The 20,532-nt window shown below is 38.6% G+C and overlaps 4 protein-coding genes and 4 non-coding genes across 8 annotated transcripts; 2 read left to right on the top strand and 6 right to left on the bottom strand.

The window, feature by feature from the left end:
* Positions 1 to 1,032: 1,032 nt before the first annotated feature.
* eif4a2 (eukaryotic translation initiation factor 4A, isoform 2) lies at positions 1,033 to 5,660 on the bottom strand. The gene is made up of 11 exons (XM_033982020.2): positions 5,403 to 5,660; positions 4,445 to 4,502; positions 4,228 to 4,360; positions 3,891 to 4,030; positions 3,479 to 3,647; positions 3,306 to 3,415; positions 2,907 to 3,050; positions 2,502 to 2,639; positions 2,174 to 2,263; positions 1,877 to 1,956; positions 1,033 to 1,803 (listed from the first exon to the last, which is right to left on the bottom strand). The coding sequence occupies exons 1-11, from the start codon at positions 5,429 to 5,431 to the stop codon at positions 1,659 to 1,661; spliced, it is 1,236 nt and encodes a 411-aa protein (XP_033837911.1). The 5' UTR covers positions 5,432 to 5,660; the 3' UTR covers positions 1,033 to 1,658.
* LOC117385871 (small nucleolar RNA SNORA81) lies at positions 2,695 to 2,878 on the bottom strand. Its single transcript, XR_004542609.1, has one exon. It is a non-coding gene; the product is annotated as a small nucleolar RNA SNORA81 (small nucleolar RNA).
* On the bottom strand, positions 3,106 to 3,282 carry LOC117385873 (small nucleolar RNA SNORA81). Its single transcript, XR_004542610.1, has one exon. It is a non-coding gene; the product is annotated as a small nucleolar RNA SNORA81 (small nucleolar RNA).
* LOC117385874 (small nucleolar RNA SNORD2) lies at positions 3,721 to 3,792 on the bottom strand. Its single transcript, XR_004542611.1, has one exon. It is a non-coding gene; the product is annotated as a small nucleolar RNA SNORD2 (small nucleolar RNA).
* On the bottom strand, positions 4,119 to 4,190 carry LOC117385875 (small nucleolar RNA SNORD2). Its single transcript, XR_004542612.1, has one exon. It is a non-coding gene; the product is annotated as a small nucleolar RNA SNORD2 (small nucleolar RNA).
* Positions 5,661 to 6,595: 935 nt separating the features above from the next.
* setd9 (SET domain containing 9) lies at positions 6,596 to 7,486 on the bottom strand. The gene has a single exon (XM_033982022.2). The coding sequence runs from the start codon at positions 7,440 to 7,442 to the stop codon at positions 6,606 to 6,608; it is 837 nt and encodes a 278-aa protein (XP_033837913.1). The 5' UTR covers positions 7,443 to 7,486; the 3' UTR covers positions 6,596 to 6,605.
* A 799-nt stretch (positions 7,487 to 8,285) lies between these two features.
* Positions 8,286 to 14,468, top strand: ccdc39 (coiled-coil domain containing 39). The gene is made up of 20 exons (XM_033982840.2): positions 8,286 to 8,407; positions 8,638 to 8,757; positions 8,832 to 8,978; positions 9,045 to 9,203; positions 9,284 to 9,376; positions 9,462 to 9,590; positions 10,124 to 10,315; positions 10,384 to 10,487; positions 10,810 to 10,942; positions 11,031 to 11,229; positions 11,298 to 11,458; positions 11,532 to 11,669; positions 12,093 to 12,301; positions 12,379 to 12,502; positions 12,613 to 12,772; positions 12,843 to 12,949; positions 13,287 to 13,427; positions 13,591 to 13,770; positions 13,841 to 13,944; positions 14,030 to 14,468. The coding sequence occupies exons 1-20, from the start codon at positions 8,309 to 8,311 to the stop codon at positions 14,184 to 14,186; spliced, it is 2,856 nt and encodes a 951-aa protein (XP_033838731.1). The 5' UTR covers positions 8,286 to 8,308; the 3' UTR covers positions 14,187 to 14,468.
* Positions 14,469 to 17,623: 3,155 nt separating this feature from the next.
* wu:fc46h12 (uncharacterized protein LOC568958 homolog) lies at positions 17,624 to 20,441 on the top strand. The gene is made up of 5 exons (XM_033982454.2): positions 17,624 to 18,013; positions 19,136 to 19,244; positions 19,313 to 19,423; positions 20,089 to 20,167; positions 20,247 to 20,441. Exons 1-5 carry the CDS (start codon positions 17,919 to 17,921, stop codon positions 20,348 to 20,350), a joined length of 498 nt encoding a protein of 165 aa, XP_033838345.1. The 5' UTR covers positions 17,624 to 17,918; the 3' UTR covers positions 20,351 to 20,441.
* Positions 20,442 to 20,532: the final 91 nt, after the last annotated feature.

Raw genomic sequence — 20,532 nt, 5'->3', positions numbered from 1 at the left:
TCCTAATTACGAGTTTTAAACTCGTAATTACGAGTTTTAAACTCATAATTACGAGTTTTAAACTCATAATTACGAGTTTTAAACTCATAATTACGAGTTTAAAACTCGTAATTTCGACTTTCTGTGGGGCTTTTATTTTTTTTTTTTCATGGCGGAAACGGGCTTCCATATTATATATATATATATATAAACCTAAAAAAAACAAAAAAACAAAACTAAATTATTACACTAACGAAGTCCTTTACTGCACTCTGAGGTTAAAACCGCCCTTTAGTCAAATTATATAGCCTATAAAAGTATGCAACCTGCGGTACTTTCATGGTTATCCTATTCTTTACTAGGCTATTTGTTTGTCATTAATAGGCTCATATAAACTATGTGCTGACCACTATTCATGTGATTTAATTGCAGACCAGCCAGGTTATTTTTGTCAGCTCATCACACATTCATTGAAGTGGATTAGCTGTCCTCCCAAACAGCTGTCCCGTCTCCATGGTGATGGGTTAAGCGATACGGGGAATAGCTGCCCACATCTGCCCCTGACTGTCCAGTTCAGGATAGGACAATATAGAGGATTGTGGGGAGACCTTATATGCAAATTATTTCAAGTCAGGTATGGCCTAACTTCCCTTGACCAGCAACCACAGCATTTCTTTATGTAAAATAAGGGTAAAAGGCCGTTCATTTCCTGACTATTTAGTGTTCAACCATAAAACTGCATTGTCCTGCGAGGTTAGTTTCTCGATTGAAAAGTATCTCAAACGTCTTTTCTGTTCTCAGTAAAACCTATAGCCGTCATAGGAACCAGTGTATGTGGGCTGTAGAATAAAAAGAGCGCTTGAGACATTTTGCAACCGTGAAACTAACCTCGCAGAACGTTTACCGAAATACTGAGTCTGCCCAATTTAACTTTACACTGTTGTTGACCACTAGAGGGAAATAGAGTTTTGCTAATGCCTCATCTGTTTTCAGAAAAAGGTGCAAGTTTTTGTATTAAACCGGCTATAAAATTTAAGCATTTTCACATCAGGATTTACAGCCATTTAATTTATTAAGACATTCATACAATTCTGGAGGAGGAAATCTTGAAAAGAAGGAGGGAAGGAGATATTCTCTTGGAAGGGTAAAACCACATCAGCAAAACATGTTCAACCAGTGAGAAGTCTGGTAAAGCAGGTGGGATAAAAATATGGAACATTAAATTAAAACATTCACAAAATATAACAAAAGCAAGTGAATCTACATTATAACATGACAAGTGCCTAAGTTTAAGCAGGCCCACGATATATAATCGCACATATGTTAGCATAACATAATTTGCAGACTTTATACAGCACTTATACCTTTTAGTCCACAAGTAAGTTACTAAATGGTGGAGAACATCGAATACACGCATTTTAATTGAACATGGAAAATAATACCTGATAAGGACCTTTAAGTTTACAGACCCCATGGCTTTGTAGCTCCAACCAGCGAAGTGTTGAGGTTAGAATCTACAACTGTCCAGGAGGGACCACCATAGAGGTCACCTCGCTTTAACACATACCAAAATTCTGATCCGAAGTTTAGCATTGAGAAGTTTTCCCCCTCGAATATTATAAGCACAATGCAAGTGGACAACCGCTATCACTGCGTTTAATAAAAAAGAATCTTTGAGCTCAAATCAGATCTGCCACATTCATAGGCATCTCCTCCACTGTCGTATTGTAAAACGTCTCGATGTCCCGAAGAATCCTCTTGTCCTCCTCAGTGACAAAGTTGATGGCAACTCCTTTTCTGCCAAAACGGCCACCGCGGCCAATTCTTTTGAGAGCAAAGAAACAATAAGACACCAAGCCTGATAAGGTAGAGAATCTCATTTTGTGTAGAACATTACCTATGAATGTAGTTTTCTCTGTTTGTTGGAAGGTCATAGTTTATGACCAGGGAAACCTGCTGAACATCAATGCCACGAGCCTAGAAAAAAAAAAAGGAAATAAAAAGATGCATGTTAACCCAGGAAAAATTGCCCATTACCAGAATGTTGCCCATGTTTAAGTAACAGAATCCTACAGTTAAGGAAGCCATTGTGGAGAATGGGCATTAATCTCCCAAAAGTTGTAACTGCTTGGTCATTTCAAGACTGCCACAATGCTCGAACATTTTGGGGGTGAAAGACTCATTTAGCCCTTACCAGAAGATCAGTCGTGATCAACACTCTGCTTGATCCAGACCTGAACTCCCTCATAATGACATCACGCTCCTTCTGGTCCATATCTCCATGCTACAGACATCCACAAAAATGAAAAATCAATGATCACTTTTTTGATTATTAATTGTAATATTATTGAAATCCATCAGAACGTGCCAATATATGTGAAGCATGATGCCTTTAATCATCTTCATTTGCAGCATTTATATCTAGACATAGATCGACAGGTTTTTTTTTCCCCATAGTGATGAGTAAAATAATTTTAAAAAAAAATAAATTTCCAATCACAACAAAAATTACAAAGACATACCAGAGCGGATACAGTGAAGTCACGCGCATGCATTTTCTCTGTCAACCAGTCAACTTTTCTTCTGGTGTTGAGGAAGATGACAGCCTGGGTAATGGTCAACGTCTCGTACAGATCACACAGAGTGTCCAACTTCCACTCCTTCAAAAGAGGAAAATGTTGTAAATTCAAACTAATACTTTAATGATGCATATCAAGTTGTAACACAGAATCTGGAGACATAGGACACAAGACATTAAGAAAGAGGTCCCTCCTAGCCTCATTTAGGATGCTGTGCGTTTGGCTTTCTCCTTCCCTGGTGTACCCATGCTTACATGGCCACATGAACCATGCCTTAGCCCTGGCTCCTGCAGTTTTAGCAGGGTGCTTGAAGAGAAGGGCAACTCAACTTAAATGTTGTGTTCTTACCTCTCGCTCTACATTGATGTAGAACTGCTTTATACCCTCCAGGGTAAGTTCCTCCTTCTTGACCAAAATACGAATAGGATCTCGCATAAATTTCTTTGTCACCTCCAACACATCAGCAGGCATTGTTGCAGAGAGCAGAACCACCTGTGTACAACAGAAGATTGGTCCAAGAAGGCTCAAATCAGCTCATAGGTATACGTAATGTGGCACTGAGCCTTGAGCCAGGGGCCACTGAACATTAAGAAAGAGGTTCGGCCAAAGCTCATTTTCAGTTCAGTGCCTTTTAGTCTCCTTCTGCACATGGCTCTGCTAGCATTACTGTGTCACACAGACTTATCTGAGGGAAACAGTTATAGCAGATCTCTTAAAAGCAGAAGTGGTGCTCAACTTTTCACTCACCTGAATGTTGGTGCTCAGCTTTTGGAAGATTTCATAGATTTGATCCTTGAATCCACGACTCAACATCTCATCAGCTTCATCCAGGACAAACATCTTGATATACTTGGGGACTATAAAATAAAACTTAGTGATGTATCAATTTAAGTTTTTCCACTCCAGTCATTGTCACTTACTCAGATGTCTCCTGTTTAGCATGTCATACACACGTCCAGGAGTGCCCACGACAATATGAGGGGCCTCAGCCTGGAACTTCTGAATCTCACTTCGGAGGTTGGTTCCACCAATGCAGGCATGGCAGGTAGCACCCATATAGTCACCTAAAGCTAGGATCACCTTCTGGATCTAAAGAGAATTGAAAAGACTAAGTTCAAATGGCTTCATATTTTGCATCAAAGACATGTACATATTGTAGTCAAAGTGATCAGTATATTGAAGGAACTCTTCATTTATAGTCAGTCCCGAAAGATGGTGTGCCATCATTTCACTGTTTTTTTAAACTGTTATTTTAAACAACTGCATGTCAAGACCCATTTGTGACTGTGACAAACTGAACAGCTGAGTACAACAACCTGAAAAACTGCATACCTGCTGAGCCAGCTCTCTGGTGGGAGCAAGCACCAGAGCCTGTGTGTCCTTCTGCTCAATGTCCAGCTGCTGCAGGATAGAGATGGCAAACGTGGCGGTTTTGCCAGTACCTGACTGGGCTTGAGCAATGACATCGTAGCCTGATGAAAAATGAGAAGATCAAGTCAAATTTTAGATGACAAAATAGTCAAACTAAACAGACACATGTTAACCCTTCTACTGGTTCACAAATGATCAGTGAATAATAAAAATCACCATTATTGGGTAAGTCCCGAAAGATGGTTACACATCATGTCACAAATTCTTGGTCAACTCATTTCCTTCTAATATTACCAACCTTTAATGCAAGGGATGATTGCCCTCTGTTGAATTGCAGATGGCTTCTCAAAACCATAAGCATATATTCCCCTGAGAAGAGTCTCCTTCAGGACCATATCGTCAAAGTTGTCTGTAATGTCATTCCAATTGCTCTGGAATTATTAACAACAAATGAGTCCGTGAACGCTTTTGTTTTGTGAGCCACAAACATAGAAAATTGTAAGACGTCCTTTTACCTCGATGACACCATCAGGCTCCATTCCATCGGGCCCTCCATGGTCTCGGTCTCTTGAGCTAAAACACAGAAAACATGCACTGCTCAAACTAATGGAATTAGACTGAATACATCTGACGAAACGCTTCACTCGCACACTTCCACCACGTGTGGCATCGGGAAGGAAATGCTACTGATCAAGTAACAACACCCCAACCAGTGAAGAACTCCTCTTCCGGTAGAAATGGGCCACCAAGACCACTACTGCCACACAATGGTAGTAGAGCGCGGGAACGCCACCAGACCTGCACTCTGGCTCCAGCCATGGTAGTCATATTGTAGATTCATGATGGCCTCGGCACGGTACGGGCACCGGGTGGTTTGTAGGCCCAGGTTACGCCCAAGAAGATCTCGTTACAGCCCGGGCTTTGCTGAGCGCACGTGTCAAATTCCAACTAACGGGACCCCCGAAAAAGACCGTTATGTAACCCTAGTGTAAACCCACCGCTACAGCTCAATTCACTTTGCCCATTTTTTATTCCACTACAATACTGCAAAAGCCACATTGCCTGATATCCTCGGTCTCAGCGTTAATATGGAGCCTCGCACAGCCGTAGTCAATATGTCGGACTATTAGGCCTTGGATGCCAATGATGGCAGAGAAGCCCGAGTAGTAGGCCGGGCTAGCAGCGTTTACCTCTAACAATATAATACATGTACCGTAGCTAAATAAAAATTACCGAACAGACCGGCTTATTGTTCAAGTAACAGTTGTTGCTTATGTAACGGCAATAATTTCAGTTAATTTGAGTAGCCATGGAAATAGAACATGTTTCTGGCCAGTCGCCCTGGTACAGGCCCAACTTAGCTTGAAAGAAACTCTGTAAGGTTCAACAATTTCTTCCCAGCATAACCCTAAAGATTCATTATATCATATAAATCAGTTCGTCGATTCAGACCGCAAACCATAACTGATTTACCTGTTGTAATCAGCAGAATCGCTAGACATGATCCGAACGCAACTTCAGCATGCGACTGGAAAGATCGCTGATGGCGAAGGCTACTGCCTTTATGCAGCCGGACTATTTTCACCCCCGAACTGACCACTCAGTGTCATTCGACGAACCTACAAATCTTATCAAACCTACGACTAGATTATTCTTTTATCACTACGTGTACTGAGTGCACAAAATTGATGTGTTCTGTACAGAAAAAATGCGTTTTTTGTGGACTAGTTGTTACGGCGGAAGAATATTGCAGTCATGGTTTGTGATTCGGCTGATATAGCGTCTCAGAGTAGACAAATTTCATAAAGGCGATGTTGCGCAACGCCAGACCAACCTTTATCCAAATGTAATATTTTACGTCTACAAATGTATCAAAAAGATTTCCAATTAGTTTATGGCAATTACTAGAAAACAAATTACACAGACAGTAAATACAACGTTACAACTATAAATTTCAGGGAACTGTGATCATTTCATATTTTATTATGTTATATATAATAAACCATTCATTTTTATTTATTCAAGGCAATAAAACACGAATATTTTACAAATCTGCTGAGAATAAACATGAGAAGGCAAACGGGAAAGACACACGTTTTACAAATTTTTATATATATATATATATATATATATATATATATATATATATATATATCCACATTCACAGTTGAATTGACATAGGCCTATTGGCAGACCCAACATTTTTTCTCAACAGAAAATAATAGCATACTTAAAAGATACAGTACGCAACTTTCTGGGGGTGGAACGTCACCTGTTTGATTTCATTGATATGTTTTATGCTATACTGTGGAAGATAGCCAAAGAAACAGGAGGAGGCTCTCTCCAGTTGAAATAAAGTGTAGGGTTTGTGAAAATGCAAGCCCACTCTGAGAAAGGAGGCATCTTTGGTGCAATATATGGAAAGACTTGGGTGGGGCTCATTTTGTTTTTTGATGGTTAATTATCTTGAGAACTAAATTATAAATAAATGGGACACCTTATTCAAAGTTTTGTAACAGAGAATAAATCAGCATCACAGTTGTAAAAACTATATGATTTGAAAATATTAACCTTGTATCTTGGAACACAGATAGATCAAGTTTTTGAACTTTTAAATCAAAATCTTTAAGATTAAGGTATACCAAATTAAGTGGATTCAGCTCATAGCCACCCAAATTAATGTATAATAGTATAATAGTTAGACAAGAGTTCCTCTCCAGCTGCTATTTCTCTGAGTGATACTAAAACCACGCAGCGTAAAGGCCTCTGATGGGTGTCCTGACTGTAGTTGACATTAGGCAAATACTGTCTGAGCTCCAGGGGGAAACTATTGGGCACATCATATTCCTGATAGCACACATTGGCAGACTTATCATTGGAACAGTTGTTAACATATTGTCCCACGGCTAGAGGGTTTGACGGGTTTGCTGTTAACCAACTTGTGTCACTGATCAAAAAAGGCCCCAGTCTGTCCCTGCCACTGCAAGACCTGAACACCATTTTGGAGATGCCCTTGTCATTCCCATCCACTAGAACTCCATCAATGCACCTGAAAACAAACGGGTTTCGGATGGACTGTAGAAGAATGGGTTCATAAGCCTGATATACTGTCCCGGGATACATGGCTACTGTGGCTCCTTTAGGAACAACCCCTCTTGTGACAAATACTCCAGTTCCTGCAAAAGGCAAAGTACTTTGCTTCCTTTTAATGCAAAATCCCAGAGATTGTAGCATGGCGTCGTGTGCACACATTGTCTCCGTCTTAAACTCTTCATGATCACTAAATACTAAGGCAGAGGCAGCTTGAGCGTTGTTTCCTCTGTGAAGGACCCAAAAAAGCCGCAGGAGGCTTTTGGACACGTCCTCGTCTGGAACCAGTTTATCTTGGCTGCGCCCCTTCACCTTTCGCAGAGTCTTCTCATTTTTCGACAAGTTCAGTGCGATCCAAGGGACAAACCTGTGTCGATAGGATTTCCATTTACTCTGAAAACGATTCAACGCGGCTCTGAACATCCAGGGCGAACTGGCACAACTTCAACCTGTATGAAAAAAAACTAAACAAATCAAAAGACGCACTAGTGCTTCGCCTCTTTTTCTTCTTTAGTTTAATGGCAGCTCACATCTATTAAGTTGTATTACCGCCATCTAGTGGCACTAACAAAAACTATCTATGATCCTCACATACAGTCCAGTTTAAAAAAAAAAAAAAAGAATTAAGGATTTTTCCTCCAGATCTGCTGCAACCCTAATCCAGAACAGTTTTAAAGTCAATCAATCAATCAATCAATCCTTGTTGTTGATGATGAACATGTTGAAACAGCCTTTCTCTCTCATTTGAGTGTCCGTTAAAACATGTTCTAGTGTCTCCATTACGTGACAACTATAACAATGTCCAGTGACGTGTTTACCCATTTTATATAGAGTGCTGCTCAAGTAAGTGAGTCTTATTCTCATTTTATACAAAATGATCTGCTCCCTCCTTCCTGTTCTTCATCGCTTCACTGGAGCTTTCACTTCTTTCCCACATTACTGCCTCCTACTGGGACACTACGGCCACTACTCCACTGGCCTCAGCTTTGGATCCTATTCAAACGTAACATAACATAACCCAGAATAAAAACCTTTTTCAGTTTCAATTGTAAGTGTAGTGTCGAATCGATATTATAAGTGCAGTTGTGTCTATATTATTTTTGCTCCAGATTAAAGTAATAAAACGGAAGTTTCCTCTTGGCGGTAGAGTGCGGTTACCAAGGTGACCAGAGACAAACAGGCGCCAGAGGAGAAGCAGAGCACTGTACTGCACTGCACACAGCAGCCTCCACAAGTCATAAGAAGACCTATAACTTTCCGTTTATTTAACTTTTTATTTAATACTTGATATGTCGAACTTTGTTAATTCGATTATGGCGAAGATGGACTGGGATGTGCGCTTTGCAATCCCCGACTGTAACGCACAAAACAGAGCGCTGATAGAAGAGGTAAGAACAAAATGAGACTGGAGCTGATGTTACACAGCGTTACGTTTGCTTAAGCATACTTTTACTCTATTATTTACTCTATGTAGACAATGTTCAAGTTATTTAGGAGCTAATGAAATCAGGTTCAAGTTAGGCTATGTAGTTACATCGTATATCTACAAAATGTTAACCACTTTATTTCAGCTTTTCATTGAAATAGGTCAATTTCAACATCTGTATGTGTTTTACAGCTAATTAACAAAGAAAAGCAGCTATTGCAACTTGAGCAAAAACTTCAGAATAACAAAGAAAAGAAGCAGACTCAGACTGGAGACCTCAAAATCCTAAAACAAACTTTAGAAAATAATGAGGTAAGAATGTCAGTAAATCTCCATATCAGCTTTGACAGTGAAACAAAATGTACTTAGATGTCTGCTATTCACAGGCTTTATACAGAGCAATGGTGAGAGAAGAGGAGACAGAAAAACACCTGACAGCACTGGCTGAGCGAGAGGCTGGTCGACTGGCCCTGGAGTCCTCTAAGATGAACAGTGACCTCCGATTGTTGACAGAGAGGAGCAACATGATGGAGGTCAGAAATAACCACAACAAACTATTTTGATCACAGGCCTATGTTAATACAGCCCAAAATATACAGAATCAGATATTCAAGATCAAACAGAAGCTGCAAGACTTTCAGAATCAAATGAACTGGGATCAGCAGACTATGGATGCTTTTCTAGAGGAGTCAATGCGCAAAGATGAGGACACCATGGCTATTATTAAGTATGCTCAACAGGATGAGCAGAGGATCAAGGTCTGTGCTTCATGTCTCCCTGAGCTTTTTAAAATACCAATATCCCTCTCTCAATATGTCACTGTTGTTTCTGTATGTAGTCACTTACTCTGGCCATTGAGAAGAAGACTGTGGAAGCAAATGAAAAACACAAAGCTCTGGACAAAGAGTTAACAGAGACACTATCTACACAGGTTTTAAAAAATGCACCCCAAAATTAAACAAAATGAGTGCAATTTTCATAACTATGTCGCTTTAAGATTCCTTCACTTTTCATAGATTGCCCTTGACAAAACCACTGAGAATTTGCGCCAGGTTCATCAGGAAACACAACAGCTCATTCAGCAGTGGGAATTCACCCTGAAGCAGATAAAGCAGAGGAACAATGAGATGCAGCACTGTGCACTGGTAAGGCTGAGAAAACAATGGAAAGCTTTTGCCAATGGTCTCTTCATTACATTTTTAATATCATTAAGTCTTTTGCACTCCTGGAATATTGATTGGGTGAGATCTATAGTTTGTCATTTCATCAATGAAATGAAAAACAGGTATGGTTTTATAGGTGGTGACTAGTGACTCTTCCCCTCCTCATCTTCACCAAAGAACATGGGACACAGATTATAGAATATTGTTTTCAGTTACAAAGCAATTCAGGTGAATGACATACCAGCCTGTTTTTTTATTTTTGGGAAGTTGTTCCATATTGTCATATCTCATATAAATGTTGGCATCATTTTCTTTGAGATTTAGTGCATTTTCATAGAGGGTTTGTTTGATTCGTTTAAGTATTTTTCTCAGTTATTCAAATTAGGCCATTGTTCCAATTTGTTGCTTATCACTTAGTCTTTTGTGGATATTTTGTATATAATTTCTGAATTGTTTTCAATTAACACTTCACTTCTTCAATATGCCTTCAAGTTTTTCTTGATTTGTATATGCAGAAATTGGCAGAGATGAACCATCAAGTCAGAGAAAAGAATGATACTATTTCAGAAAAGAAGCACTTGCTCGAATCACAGCAGAACAACAACAAAGAGACTGAGAGGAAGGTGATGATCGCCAGCCAGCTTGGAGTCAAACTGCAGCAGGAGCTGAAGGAGCATGAGAGTAATTACAATCGCCTCAAGGACGAGGTCAGTGTCACTGCCAAATGTTGTGTAAATATAAACATCCAACACTGAACACATCCTGAATTTTGCAGTTAAGTACATACAAGAACACTCTGGAGAGAACAACATCAGACGTGGATGCTGCTACGTCCCACATATCAAGACTGAAAAAAGAGATCTGTGACAAGGATAAGAAGTGAGTGAAAGCAAGTTGTAGTAGTTACCGTAATTAGAGTGTTATAGTGAGCCCAGTTTTTATTTAAAACTTGCAGGCATCGTGTTTGGAAACTTAAGGATTACTAGCAAAATATATTCAAGATTTTTGTTATAGAGAATATGTTGCTCATTGGGTTGTTGAAAAACATGCACAATAATAGTATGCATAGTAATGTGTCAAATCTGTGGGTCAAATCAAATCCCATCGAAGATTATAGACAATGATCTCAAAATAAACTCCTTTATCATGAGCCACTTCATGAAATTGTAATAGTAATCATAATGGATGCAATGTTTTCTAGACTGACAACAGTCCGAGCTTACAACGCTGCCCTGGAGGAGAGACTCAGAGCAGTGACTGCGACAGCTCTCAGTGAAGAGGAGAGGGCTTCTCAGATGGAACGCTTTCTTCAGGAGGAGGAGCAGACAATGAAGGTGGGGACCCCCAGTATCCAATGGCAACAATGGACTGATTAAATAGCAGGCAAATTAATAATTCTGAAACCCTATGACTGTTCCTCAGGAGTTGGAGGTGCATCTCCGTGATCACAGGGAAGGGCTGTTTCGTCGTAAACAGCAGCTGCAGACTCTGAGGAGCAAAGAAAAAAATGCTCTTGCTCAAATCTCTCGGAGCAAGTGCACTCTGCTCACTCTGGAAGATGAGCAGAGGAAAGCTGAGAAGAATTTGCTGTCACAGCAGATAACCTTGAACCAACAGGCAAGTTTGTCTAAAAACTTGATTCCATACCGTTTCTGAAAATGTTATTAACCGTTGTATGTTTTCAGGAAGTTGAGATTAACTCCCTCACTATGAAACTGGAGCGGCTGCAAGGGAGCGTGAACACTGAGGAGAAGAAAATTCTTGATATGAAGATTGCAGAGCTGACGACGGCTCTGGAGGAGAAGAAGCAAGAAGCAGCTTTGCAGTGCTCGATGCTTAAGAAAGTTGAGGTCAGGCTACCTCATAAAACATTACTTTTTAAAATGATAAAACTGGATACAACCACACAGCCATGTGTTTCAGGAGGACATCTGTAGCTTCAAAAAGAAGCTGGATAAATTTGAAACTCAGAAGAGGACTTTGGGAGAGAAGGTGGATGAGTTTGAGCTGCAGTGTAAGACCAATGAGAAGGAGCTCCAGTTACTGCGACTGCAGAAGCAGGTAGATCACAGTAATGCCAGCATCTACAGCAGTCAGAAACTATTCACCTGAGCATGTGACATTATATTTAATAATAATACAACACTGCATAACAATTTATAAGCTTGCAAAGCCCCTCAAAGGGATATGTGTGTCTAATATCATTTTCCCCGCTGTATACAATATAACTAGTGGTCATAATGATCAAATTGTATTCTTACACTGAACTCTTCATTGAGACCGTTTTGATAGTGAACATTGCAATCTAAGACCACTCCACCGGAGCTATAACTGTCAGATTGTTTAGACACATTGTTCGCAAAATGTCTAACTTTCAACCATTTTCTTCCTTTTAACATTATAGCTTTTAGGATCAGTCAGTGGACATCCTTAAACTTTAAATGGAAAACAAATTCACTTGACTTGGTGGTGTTTTCCTCTCAGGACGACATGGTGGAGCACAACACCCTGAAAACAGAGGTGAAGCGTAAGCGTGATCTGCTGTACAGTAACACAGACTGCATGATGTCTCTGGAGAAAAGGCGCCTAGAGTTTCAGAGGGTGATGAAGGAGCGAAAGGAGGAGATCCGTGTTTACAAAGAGCTGCAAAGTCAAGAGCTCAAAGTCATTGAGCAGGAGAGGCTGAGGCTGAGGTAAGACTAGTGTGCATGCCTTATACTGTTTGTTATATAGTCATGAATAAAACAACAATATTATTGTATTGCCTCAGTGTGGAGCTGAATGAGAAGTTGTCAAAGGTTGACTTGATGAAGAAACGCTATGATGTTTTGACCATTTCAATGGCGGGTCCTGAAGGTGAAGAGCAGAAGTCTCAAGCTTACTACATCACAAAGGTGAGCCATCCTCAGATACTTAGACAGAGTATAACAATACAAATAATGTGTAAAAGGGATCCCTACAAACAATTTTTAAATAAGATATTTACTTTTGTTTCGGTTTTAAGGCTGCCCAAGAAAAAGAAGAGCTAAAGCGTAAAGGCAACAGCCTGGATGCTAAAATTCATAAAGCTGAACTTGAAAACCATGCACTGGAAAATACTATTCATATGCTCAACAATTCCAACTCCTTATTTCGTGAATCCTTGAACAGAGTCAAAGAATCCAGTATGTATTACAATAAACACTATGTTCAGACTGTTGCAGTATGATTTGATGGTGTTTTGTTTTGCTTCAGGCCCTGAGTTCCAAGACAAGTTAAAGCTGGAGGAGCAGCTGAAAGCAGCTGAGGCCACACTGAGGTACAAGCAGATTCAAGTTCAAGAGCTGCAACAGGATTTACAGGTACTGCCGTACCCAAGTTTGTAAAATCAATTTTTATGGGCTTTTAACCATGTTATAATATGGTCTTTAATCAATAATGTACTTAGAGTTGTATTTTGATTGATTCATAAAGTTTGAGTAATACTGTATTGTCCTGCATTCAAAGCTCAGAAAACCAAAACAAAGAGATAGGGGCTTTCAGTTCTACAGTTTTGAACAGAAAATCAACTAACCCCTTTCTTCTAATACTACTACTACTAACCTGAAAAAACATAATATATCATTCATTTAGTTCTTGGGAGGTTTGATTATATATTGCCTATTGATAGTGGCATCTGTTATCATATTTTAATTTCAGGATATGAATAGTACCTCTGAGAATCTGCAGCAAGAAGAGGGCCTTGAGAAAGAAAAGATTGAAGACAAACTGGCACTCATCGCTAAGATCAACAAAGAAGTTTTGTCTCAGCAAGAAAAGATCGACAGAGCTACAAAACAGGTCTAACACTCAAGCAGCACGAGAACAATGGGCCGCTCTGGTTCAGTGTCACGTTAATACAGTGTTTCGTGTCACAACACCAGACTCTCTGTCCCTGTACCACTATGCCTCTCTTGTATAAGTCACTGAACAAAGGTTTAAAATGTGTCTGTATGTGCTGCAGTGCTCAAAGTTAATAAGAGAGATCCGCTCAGCTAAACAAAGCAAGGGTGAGACTTTTGAGGAGAAAGATATCAGGCTCAAAGAACTGAAAGAGTTCAACCAAAACATCGACAAGATGCTGATTGAAGCCATGGAGAGCCGGCCTAACCTGAGAGCAGTGCTGGCAATGTACTTTGAACAGGTGTGTTATTGATGACCCAACATTTTAGTGTATACTGGGTAAACACATGTATCTTATGATTTCTCATCAGGCAAACCTGTCCCTACCTTCTCCAGCCTCCACTCCCACGGGCAGCAGCAGCAGTAGGAGCTCCAAGTCTGGGTCCAGCTCAGGCCGTAGCTCTGCGTCTATAAGGTCAGACTGATCATAACCTTACACACTGCTTTAACTTGTAGCATCTATCTTAAAATGTCATCTCTTCTCTCTTTTTCTGGTCCAGGAGTGGATCCTCCTCAGGCAGCAGCCCCAGGACCTCTGCTCTCCCTTCACTCCCTCTAAGCACAGTCAAGCTGGGGATGGATCTGCCCCTCACGTCCCCACCACCCACTGCCAACCGCAGCCTGAGTTCGTCCAGTAGCGGCCGAAAGAAACCATAAATTCAAGACTGTATTGTCTTATTTTAAAAATTATTTCTAAAGCAAGAGGGATTTTTACATTGCTTCATGCTACTAAATAAATATGTGCTGCATTTCTAACATGACAAGGCAAGACATTTATACAGCACATTTTGTACAAAGTACCATGGTCATTAAGCATAAAAGCAATAGATAATTGATATTAACAGTATAACATTGTGAGGTCAAGATGCTTTTGTTATTGTGTTGGTTATTTGATGTGTAAACATGAACTCACTAACTCAAATACAAATCTAAACCCTCCCCCTGTAGTCATCTTCATTTGGCCTTAATTATTAACCACCATGAATAAAATAGTGAGCAGTACCATATTGCACTAGTATACAGAAGTGATTATATGGTACCAGACATAATCTTTGATCCATAAAAACATCTTAATGACTTAGTGACTTTTGGACATTGATATTTGAACTCATAGGGGAAGGCACTGTCATTGTCTTTCCTTGTTCCTCATATTTCGCACAACAGGTCAGGTTTTGTTATGGTTGTCCCAGGAAACAGCAGAGGCCTATTGTTGTCTACGGGCCACACCTCTGCACTTTAGCTGAACAAAAGTGGCTCTAGGTTTGGAGTTTCACTGTCACCTCCAACATGCTGCTGCTACTACTCCTCAGCACCTGCTTCACATCATGCCTCGCTCAGACCAGTAAGAAACTCATACTATCTTTCACTACACAATAGACAAATCAAACAGACAAATCTTTATCTATTGTAATTATTATTGTGATATAAACATGGCTGAATTGATGTTATTCAGTGCTAAATGATTTTAGGATTTTTTAAGAGAGAAATGTGCTACATAATTATGGCAGTATAAAATATAAAATCCACTTGAAGAAAAAATGTAAAGAGAAAAACATTCAACTCAGATATATATGGACTCAGTTATTTGAAAATATAAAAAGGCTCAGTATTACCCTATTGTATTATTTATTTTCTTATGTCTACATTCAAATAAAGGACTGTGCTATTTAACCTTTTTTCCTGAGGTTGTCCTGTGTAGTCTGCTTCTTCTTTCTGCTCACTATGAGCCAAACAGAGTCCTGGCGTAGTCTTGCTTTAGTCCTGATTCAGGTCTGGTAAAGGGCAGTTCTCCTATGTAGCCTTTGTTTAGTCCTGGTTCATTTCTGGTGCTGGTGGTTCTCAGTCCTATTTCAAACTAGCTAGTTATTAAACGTGTGGGATTTTAATATCTCCTTATAGTCAACCTAAACATGATTGACCCGAGCTGCTGTCTTCTCCGTGTGCATACTGAATCATATATTTAGCCTCACTCTTGGTTTGCAGACTTAAGCAGAGCATTTCTCTTTTTGGAGAGTTTAAAAAGTTAGACGGAGCTTTACTCTGTCGTGACTCTCTTCTTCAGACATTATTAAAATAAATAAATAAATACAAAAATGTATGTGTAAAATGTACAAGTCCTTGTGTTGTGTTTTCAGTGTTGTGACTTCTTTTACACTTTTACAGCAGGCCCAACAATCCTGCCAACTACAGAGCCTACATTTTCAACGATTCAGCCAACTACTGTAGACCTCACAGGAGAACTCAACAGTAAGATGACCTTTCACCCACAAAAAACAAGTTTACAGTGCAAAATAAAACTATTATCCAGGACATTAAGTTTTAAAAAATCATCTGTTATCTGCCTTCTTGGTGCACTTGGTGTCTTCTTAAATCTATAATACATATAATATTATACTATTTTAGAAACAAAATTATCTGTACTGTATTTACATTCAAAAGCACCTTGATGTTTTCATGTGATTTTGCATCTTACAGGTTTGGCCTTTCTTCACATTCAACTTGAGTCCACAGACATGCTGAACATGACCTCTTTAAATGAAGTTCTTATGAAGGTGACAATTTTTTTTCTGGAATGCACACTGACACATATGACCCTCACTGACTTAAAGAGTATTTATTTTTTTAGATTTCATCTTTAATTCCAGAAGCACAACCAGATTCGTTCAATTGGACTGTAAAGTCCCTTACTGAAGTCTGATGAAATGGGCAACTGCTCACCAACACTAAAATACTGAACTGCCCTGTTCAACCTTTTTCATATGGGTGAATCAAAGCTAATTTTATTTATCAAAAAACATTGAAGGTTAAGATAATTAGATGTCTCATTTAATTTCAGTAGTATTTGTTTTTCAGGAAACCTGCTTAACCTTAATCAATGTATTTAACTTCTTAAGCTTTAGCTTGTGTAGTACAATTTATATTTAAATAAATTTAAAAAAAATAAAATTCTATTTCACCTTTTACTTATTTGATGTCTCACACTTTTAACATTAAGTTTACTGATCAAATTCATGGCGTAAAGTTGCTCAGTCTGTCCCATAGCTTCTCAAGTGTGAAGTGAATGAAGAATGCACAAAATTGCAAAGTGATTTTAAATGTCTAGAAAAGTGCTTTGTAAAAATGTTTTATTATTATTAGTGACAACAAAGTTTAGGTAGAAAACTAATGGAGGACTGACCCTTAAAATACAATTTCTTTTTAAGGCTGCGATTGTAAACATGCTGTTATGGGGCAAACTGTCCACTTTGTTCTGTCCTTTTAATTGATTAACCATCTTTGTTCTGTCCTTTACACTGATTCACCATCCTTATTTATTAAGGTCTTTGATCTTATATTTTCTCCATTTCCATGTTAGTGGAGTTAAGAGTATTATATAAAGTCTAAAGTTTACTGTTTACAACTGGGATAATGATCTATGACCAAAGACTCAGAAATACAGATTATGTTTTAAACATTATACTTATAAATATGAACTTGAACATATGCTATGTGCAAGTTCTTATCTACAGGTTGTTTCCACATTCCTCAACTTAAGTATAAAAAGATGAACTAGTTTTTCCTTCATGGTCAATGTGCCAGGCATAAAGCGCCTCTGTCTGAACCCTGTGTCACATGTCTATGCACAAGGTGAGACTGACACTGACCATAGCATCAGCATATAAAGTGTGGAAAGTGGACTTTATTTTTTACATTGTGAGATAGGGCCTTTCAAGACAGCACTTTACTGATCAGCTCATTCCACAGACGCACATTGCAAGCAAATTTTTACTTGCCATGCATGGACAAAAAAAAAAAAAAAAAAAAAAAAAAGGTTTTCCGAAAAATACCGTACAGTCTAATCACTAGATTTTTGCATTGCTTCTTTCTAACCCTAACTTACCTAAGTAAATAAAATTAAGTCAGAAGAAACTAAACTACTTTTATTATACAGGCCTAAGTGAAATAAAACTAGTTTATTTGTATTGCTACAGAGAAATACTGTGATAAACGATAATATTACTACTTAAACTACTTTATGCCACTAATTAAGATTTAAATCATGCAAGGTAATCCCAATAAACCACTTTTAAATATACGCTTTCATTAAAGGGACTTATTCACCCTTTGCAGCTCAAATTGTATCACATTACAATAAATATCCAAAATCTCCCCACTTTTACACAGAAAATATTGAAGCCCAAAATATAATGTTCCAGCTTACATTGAACAATAAGATGATACTGTAATTATCATGAGGTTTAATTTCACTTCTACCAGCTCCTATCCTCTGTGTTGTCATGTGTGATAATCAATGTTGTCCTGGCACATGACCACTGGCCTTTTAAGCGCTGCACACGATGTTGGCCTCAGTAGGTACAAGTCCTGCACATAGAAAGCCCTCCTCCCACTATGGATCTCAGGCTGCTCCTCATGTCTGCTGTTTTATTGGGGGCTACTCTTACCCTGTCTGTCACGGACCGGCCAGCGCAGTGCAAAATCAAATGGTAAGTTTGTTATTTGACACTTTTACTGAACAAATCAAAGTATGCTAAGTTTCCAGTGGTTTCTGAAGTACTTGTTATTATAATGTAAAGGGGACTTATGTTGTAAACTGCTGTTTGACTTGTACCTGTCACGGTGCCAATGGTCAGAGCTGCATTAGACATGGTTTTGGCCATACTCCTATGTCAATTATGTCAATTATGAACCAGAAGAATCACAAGTTTCCCATTAGTCATATTGAGAAGATGGGATTTTTAGGGATTCAAATGCAAAAGGTCCACTGCAAAAAAAAACAACAAAAAACCAAAAAAAAAAAAAAAAAAAAAGTACATAATCAAATGTCTCCTGAAAAAACAGAGAAAAAGCAAAATTAGATTGTGTTTATCATGGGACTTGGAAAGGTAAAATAGTTAAATTAAACCTATTTATTAGCCCACAACAATGAACATACTACAGAGTGACAGTATGCATTTCAGCTCTGTCCACTTTTCAAGTCATAGGAGCGACACCAGGTTCGAATCCCGCTCTCGACATAAACATCATTGGTAGAGCGGTCCGATCCACTGACCCACAGGTTGGCGATGCGATTCCAGCTCCCACAGATGAATGCTGCTGTTGTGTCCTTGGGCAAGACACCTATCCCCCTGTATGAGTGTGTGTGTGTGTGTGAATGGGTGAGTGGTTCCTTGACGTAAAGTGTTTTGAGTGCCCTGGAGGTGGAAAAGTGCTATATAAAAATTGTTTATACAAATCTGACAGTTACCGATACATTAATATTGAGTACTAGCATCGTGTTTATTAGAATAAGGATTTTGTGTGGCCCGAACAAAGGCTACTTAATTAATTCCCCTAATTTCATAACTCAGGACTCCATCAAACAAATTAATAATTGTCTCTGCATTTAATAAAACAGTTAATCTGATTTATTCCGATTGATATTTAATTCATTATTTGGTCATATTTTAGGGACGTTTTTGTATTTCCCTATTTTAAGTTGCTTTAGAGTTTATGTGACAGCTTTTGTGATAGCTTTTTGGCTCATTGGCTACGTTTAGAATTCAGTTTGAAAACAAGCCATTTTAAAAACAAAATTAAACATTTAAACACTTTCTTTTTTTCTGCAGGACGTTTGGGATTTTGTGTGAGGAGGTGTACAACAGGCTGGTGAGACAGATCAAACTGTGGCAGATCAGTACGAGCTGTCTGTACAGTGGAGAGAAGTGCTCCTATGAGGTCAGGCATGCTTCTTTAACTTAAACTGTCAAATGTTATTTATATTAACTTGTTTTTGTGTGTGTCAGCTTGTGTCTACCTCACCCTATCTCATCAAAGCCGCGCACACGTCTCCCAAAACAAAGAGAGTCAACGAAATGCAGTTTCTGTTTGAACAGTCTACGCTCTGCAAAGTGACAGTGAGTGGAAAAGTTGACAAGTTAAACTATTAGTATTATTGCATTTTAAAAACAGATAGTATAAATTAGGCCTGTAGCATTTTTATTTAACATTTATTTAATTAGGAAACAATTAGATTAGTTGTTTTAATGGAAGTTAAAGGTCCTATATTATGCAAAATTGAGTCTTGTGAGGTTAAAGTCATGTTAGATGGCATGTTATTATTTATCTGTCTACATCTCCAAAGCTCAGAATGTTCTGTTCCACCTTGTGTTGTCAAACCTTTAGTTCAGCAGAGATGGGACATTTCAGGGTTGAAATTATCCAGATGATTCTAGTGAAGGTGTATGGAGTTTAAAAACACAGTAGAGCACTTCCTGTATTACCTCATGACAACACAGTAATAATATCACATCTGAGAGAACAACTCAACCTAAATATGCAGGGTTTGTGTGTTAAACATGTGTGAATGAAGTGATGAGGAAACAACATTTTAACATAAATCAGAAAACAGCGTAATATGGGCAAAGTGTTAGGGTTAAGAGTGTTATAAATCGTGTTAGAATATTTCATGCTAGAAGCTCACTGCTAACTACTGAATCAAGCTAAGAACATAAAAAAATAACTATTGTCAGTGTTATTTTAATGTGATAATGCTACTGATGCTACGTCCTTAATTCTGCAGGGTGATTCAATGCTGGACACCCCAAAAGACCCAGAAGCCAACCGAACAAACTTCTGCAGCCTGCAAAACCTCATGGATGGTATAATCTACTTTAATGAACACTTAAATGATGTGGAAATAGTGTTTAATGCAGTGTATTTCTAACCTGGTGTCTGTAGGCAGTGACCTGATCAATGCAGAAGGATACACACAGTTCAGCAACAAGTGGATCTGTCCCGGCTTCGATATAACCAACTGCAGTGTATCTATAAGAATTGTTTGAATAAAATGTTTATTATTTAATTTTAATTGACAGACAAGACAATTCATGTACTCCAGACTGCTTTAATAGTTTAACTTTCTTAATTTTGTTGAATGGGAAAAAAAAGGAAATATACATCTGCTGTACATTCTAATTTACTAAAGAAATAACTATAACACCTGTGCAAACTTCCATTTTACTTC

Source organism: Periophthalmus magnuspinnatus, chromosome 17, assembly GCF_009829125.3.
Source record: "Periophthalmus magnuspinnatus isolate fPerMag1 chromosome 17, fPerMag1.2.pri, whole genome shotgun sequence".
Taxonomy (NCBI): domain Eukaryota; kingdom Metazoa; phylum Chordata; class Actinopteri; order Gobiiformes; family Gobiidae; genus Periophthalmus; species Periophthalmus magnuspinnatus.
Note: the sequence above shows the minus strand (reverse complement) of the source record. Positions and strands in the feature narration are given on the sequence as shown.

Excerpts from the sequence above, each read along its gene's own strand:
- wu:fc46h12 (XM_033982454.2), top strand. The coding sequence starts at position 17,919 with ATGGATCTCAGGCTGCTCCTCATGTCTGCTGTTTTATTGGGGGCTACT. Across the intron at positions 18,014-19,135 it reads GCGCAGTGCAAAATCAAATG|GACGTTTGGGATTTTGTGTG; the intron begins GTAAGTTTGTTA and ends TTTTTTCTGCAG. Across the intron at positions 19,245-19,312 it reads GAGAGAAGTGCTCCTATGAG|CTTGTGTCTACCTCACCCTA; the intron begins GTCAGGCATGCT and ends TGTGTGTGTCAG.
- setd9 (XM_033982022.2), bottom strand. The coding sequence starts at position 7,442 with ATGTTCAGAGCCGCGTTGAATCGTTTTCAGAGTAAATGGAAATCCTAT.
- ccdc39 (XM_033982840.2), top strand. The coding sequence starts at position 8,309 with ATGTCGAACTTTGTTAATTCGATTATGGCGAAGATGGACTGGGATGTG. Across the intron at positions 12,773-12,842 it reads GAACAGAGTCAAAGAATCCA|GCCCTGAGTTCCAAGACAAG; the intron begins GTATGTATTACA and ends GTTTTGCTTCAG. Across the intron at positions 13,428-13,590 it reads TCGACAGAGCTACAAAACAG|TGCTCAAAGTTAATAAGAGA; the intron begins GTCTAACACTCA and ends TATGTGCTGCAG.
- eif4a2 (XM_033982020.2), bottom strand. The coding sequence starts at position 5,431 with ATGTCTAGCGATTCTGCTGATTACAACAG. Across the intron at positions 3,648-3,890 it reads CCAGAGAGCTGGCTCAGCAG|ATCCAGAAGGTGATCCTAGC; the intron begins GTATGCAGTTTT and ends AATTCTCTTTAG. Across the intron at positions 1,804-1,876 it reads AGAGAAAACTACATTCATAG|AATTGGCCGCGGTGGCCGTT; the intron begins GTAATGTTCTAC and ends TGCTCTCAAAAG.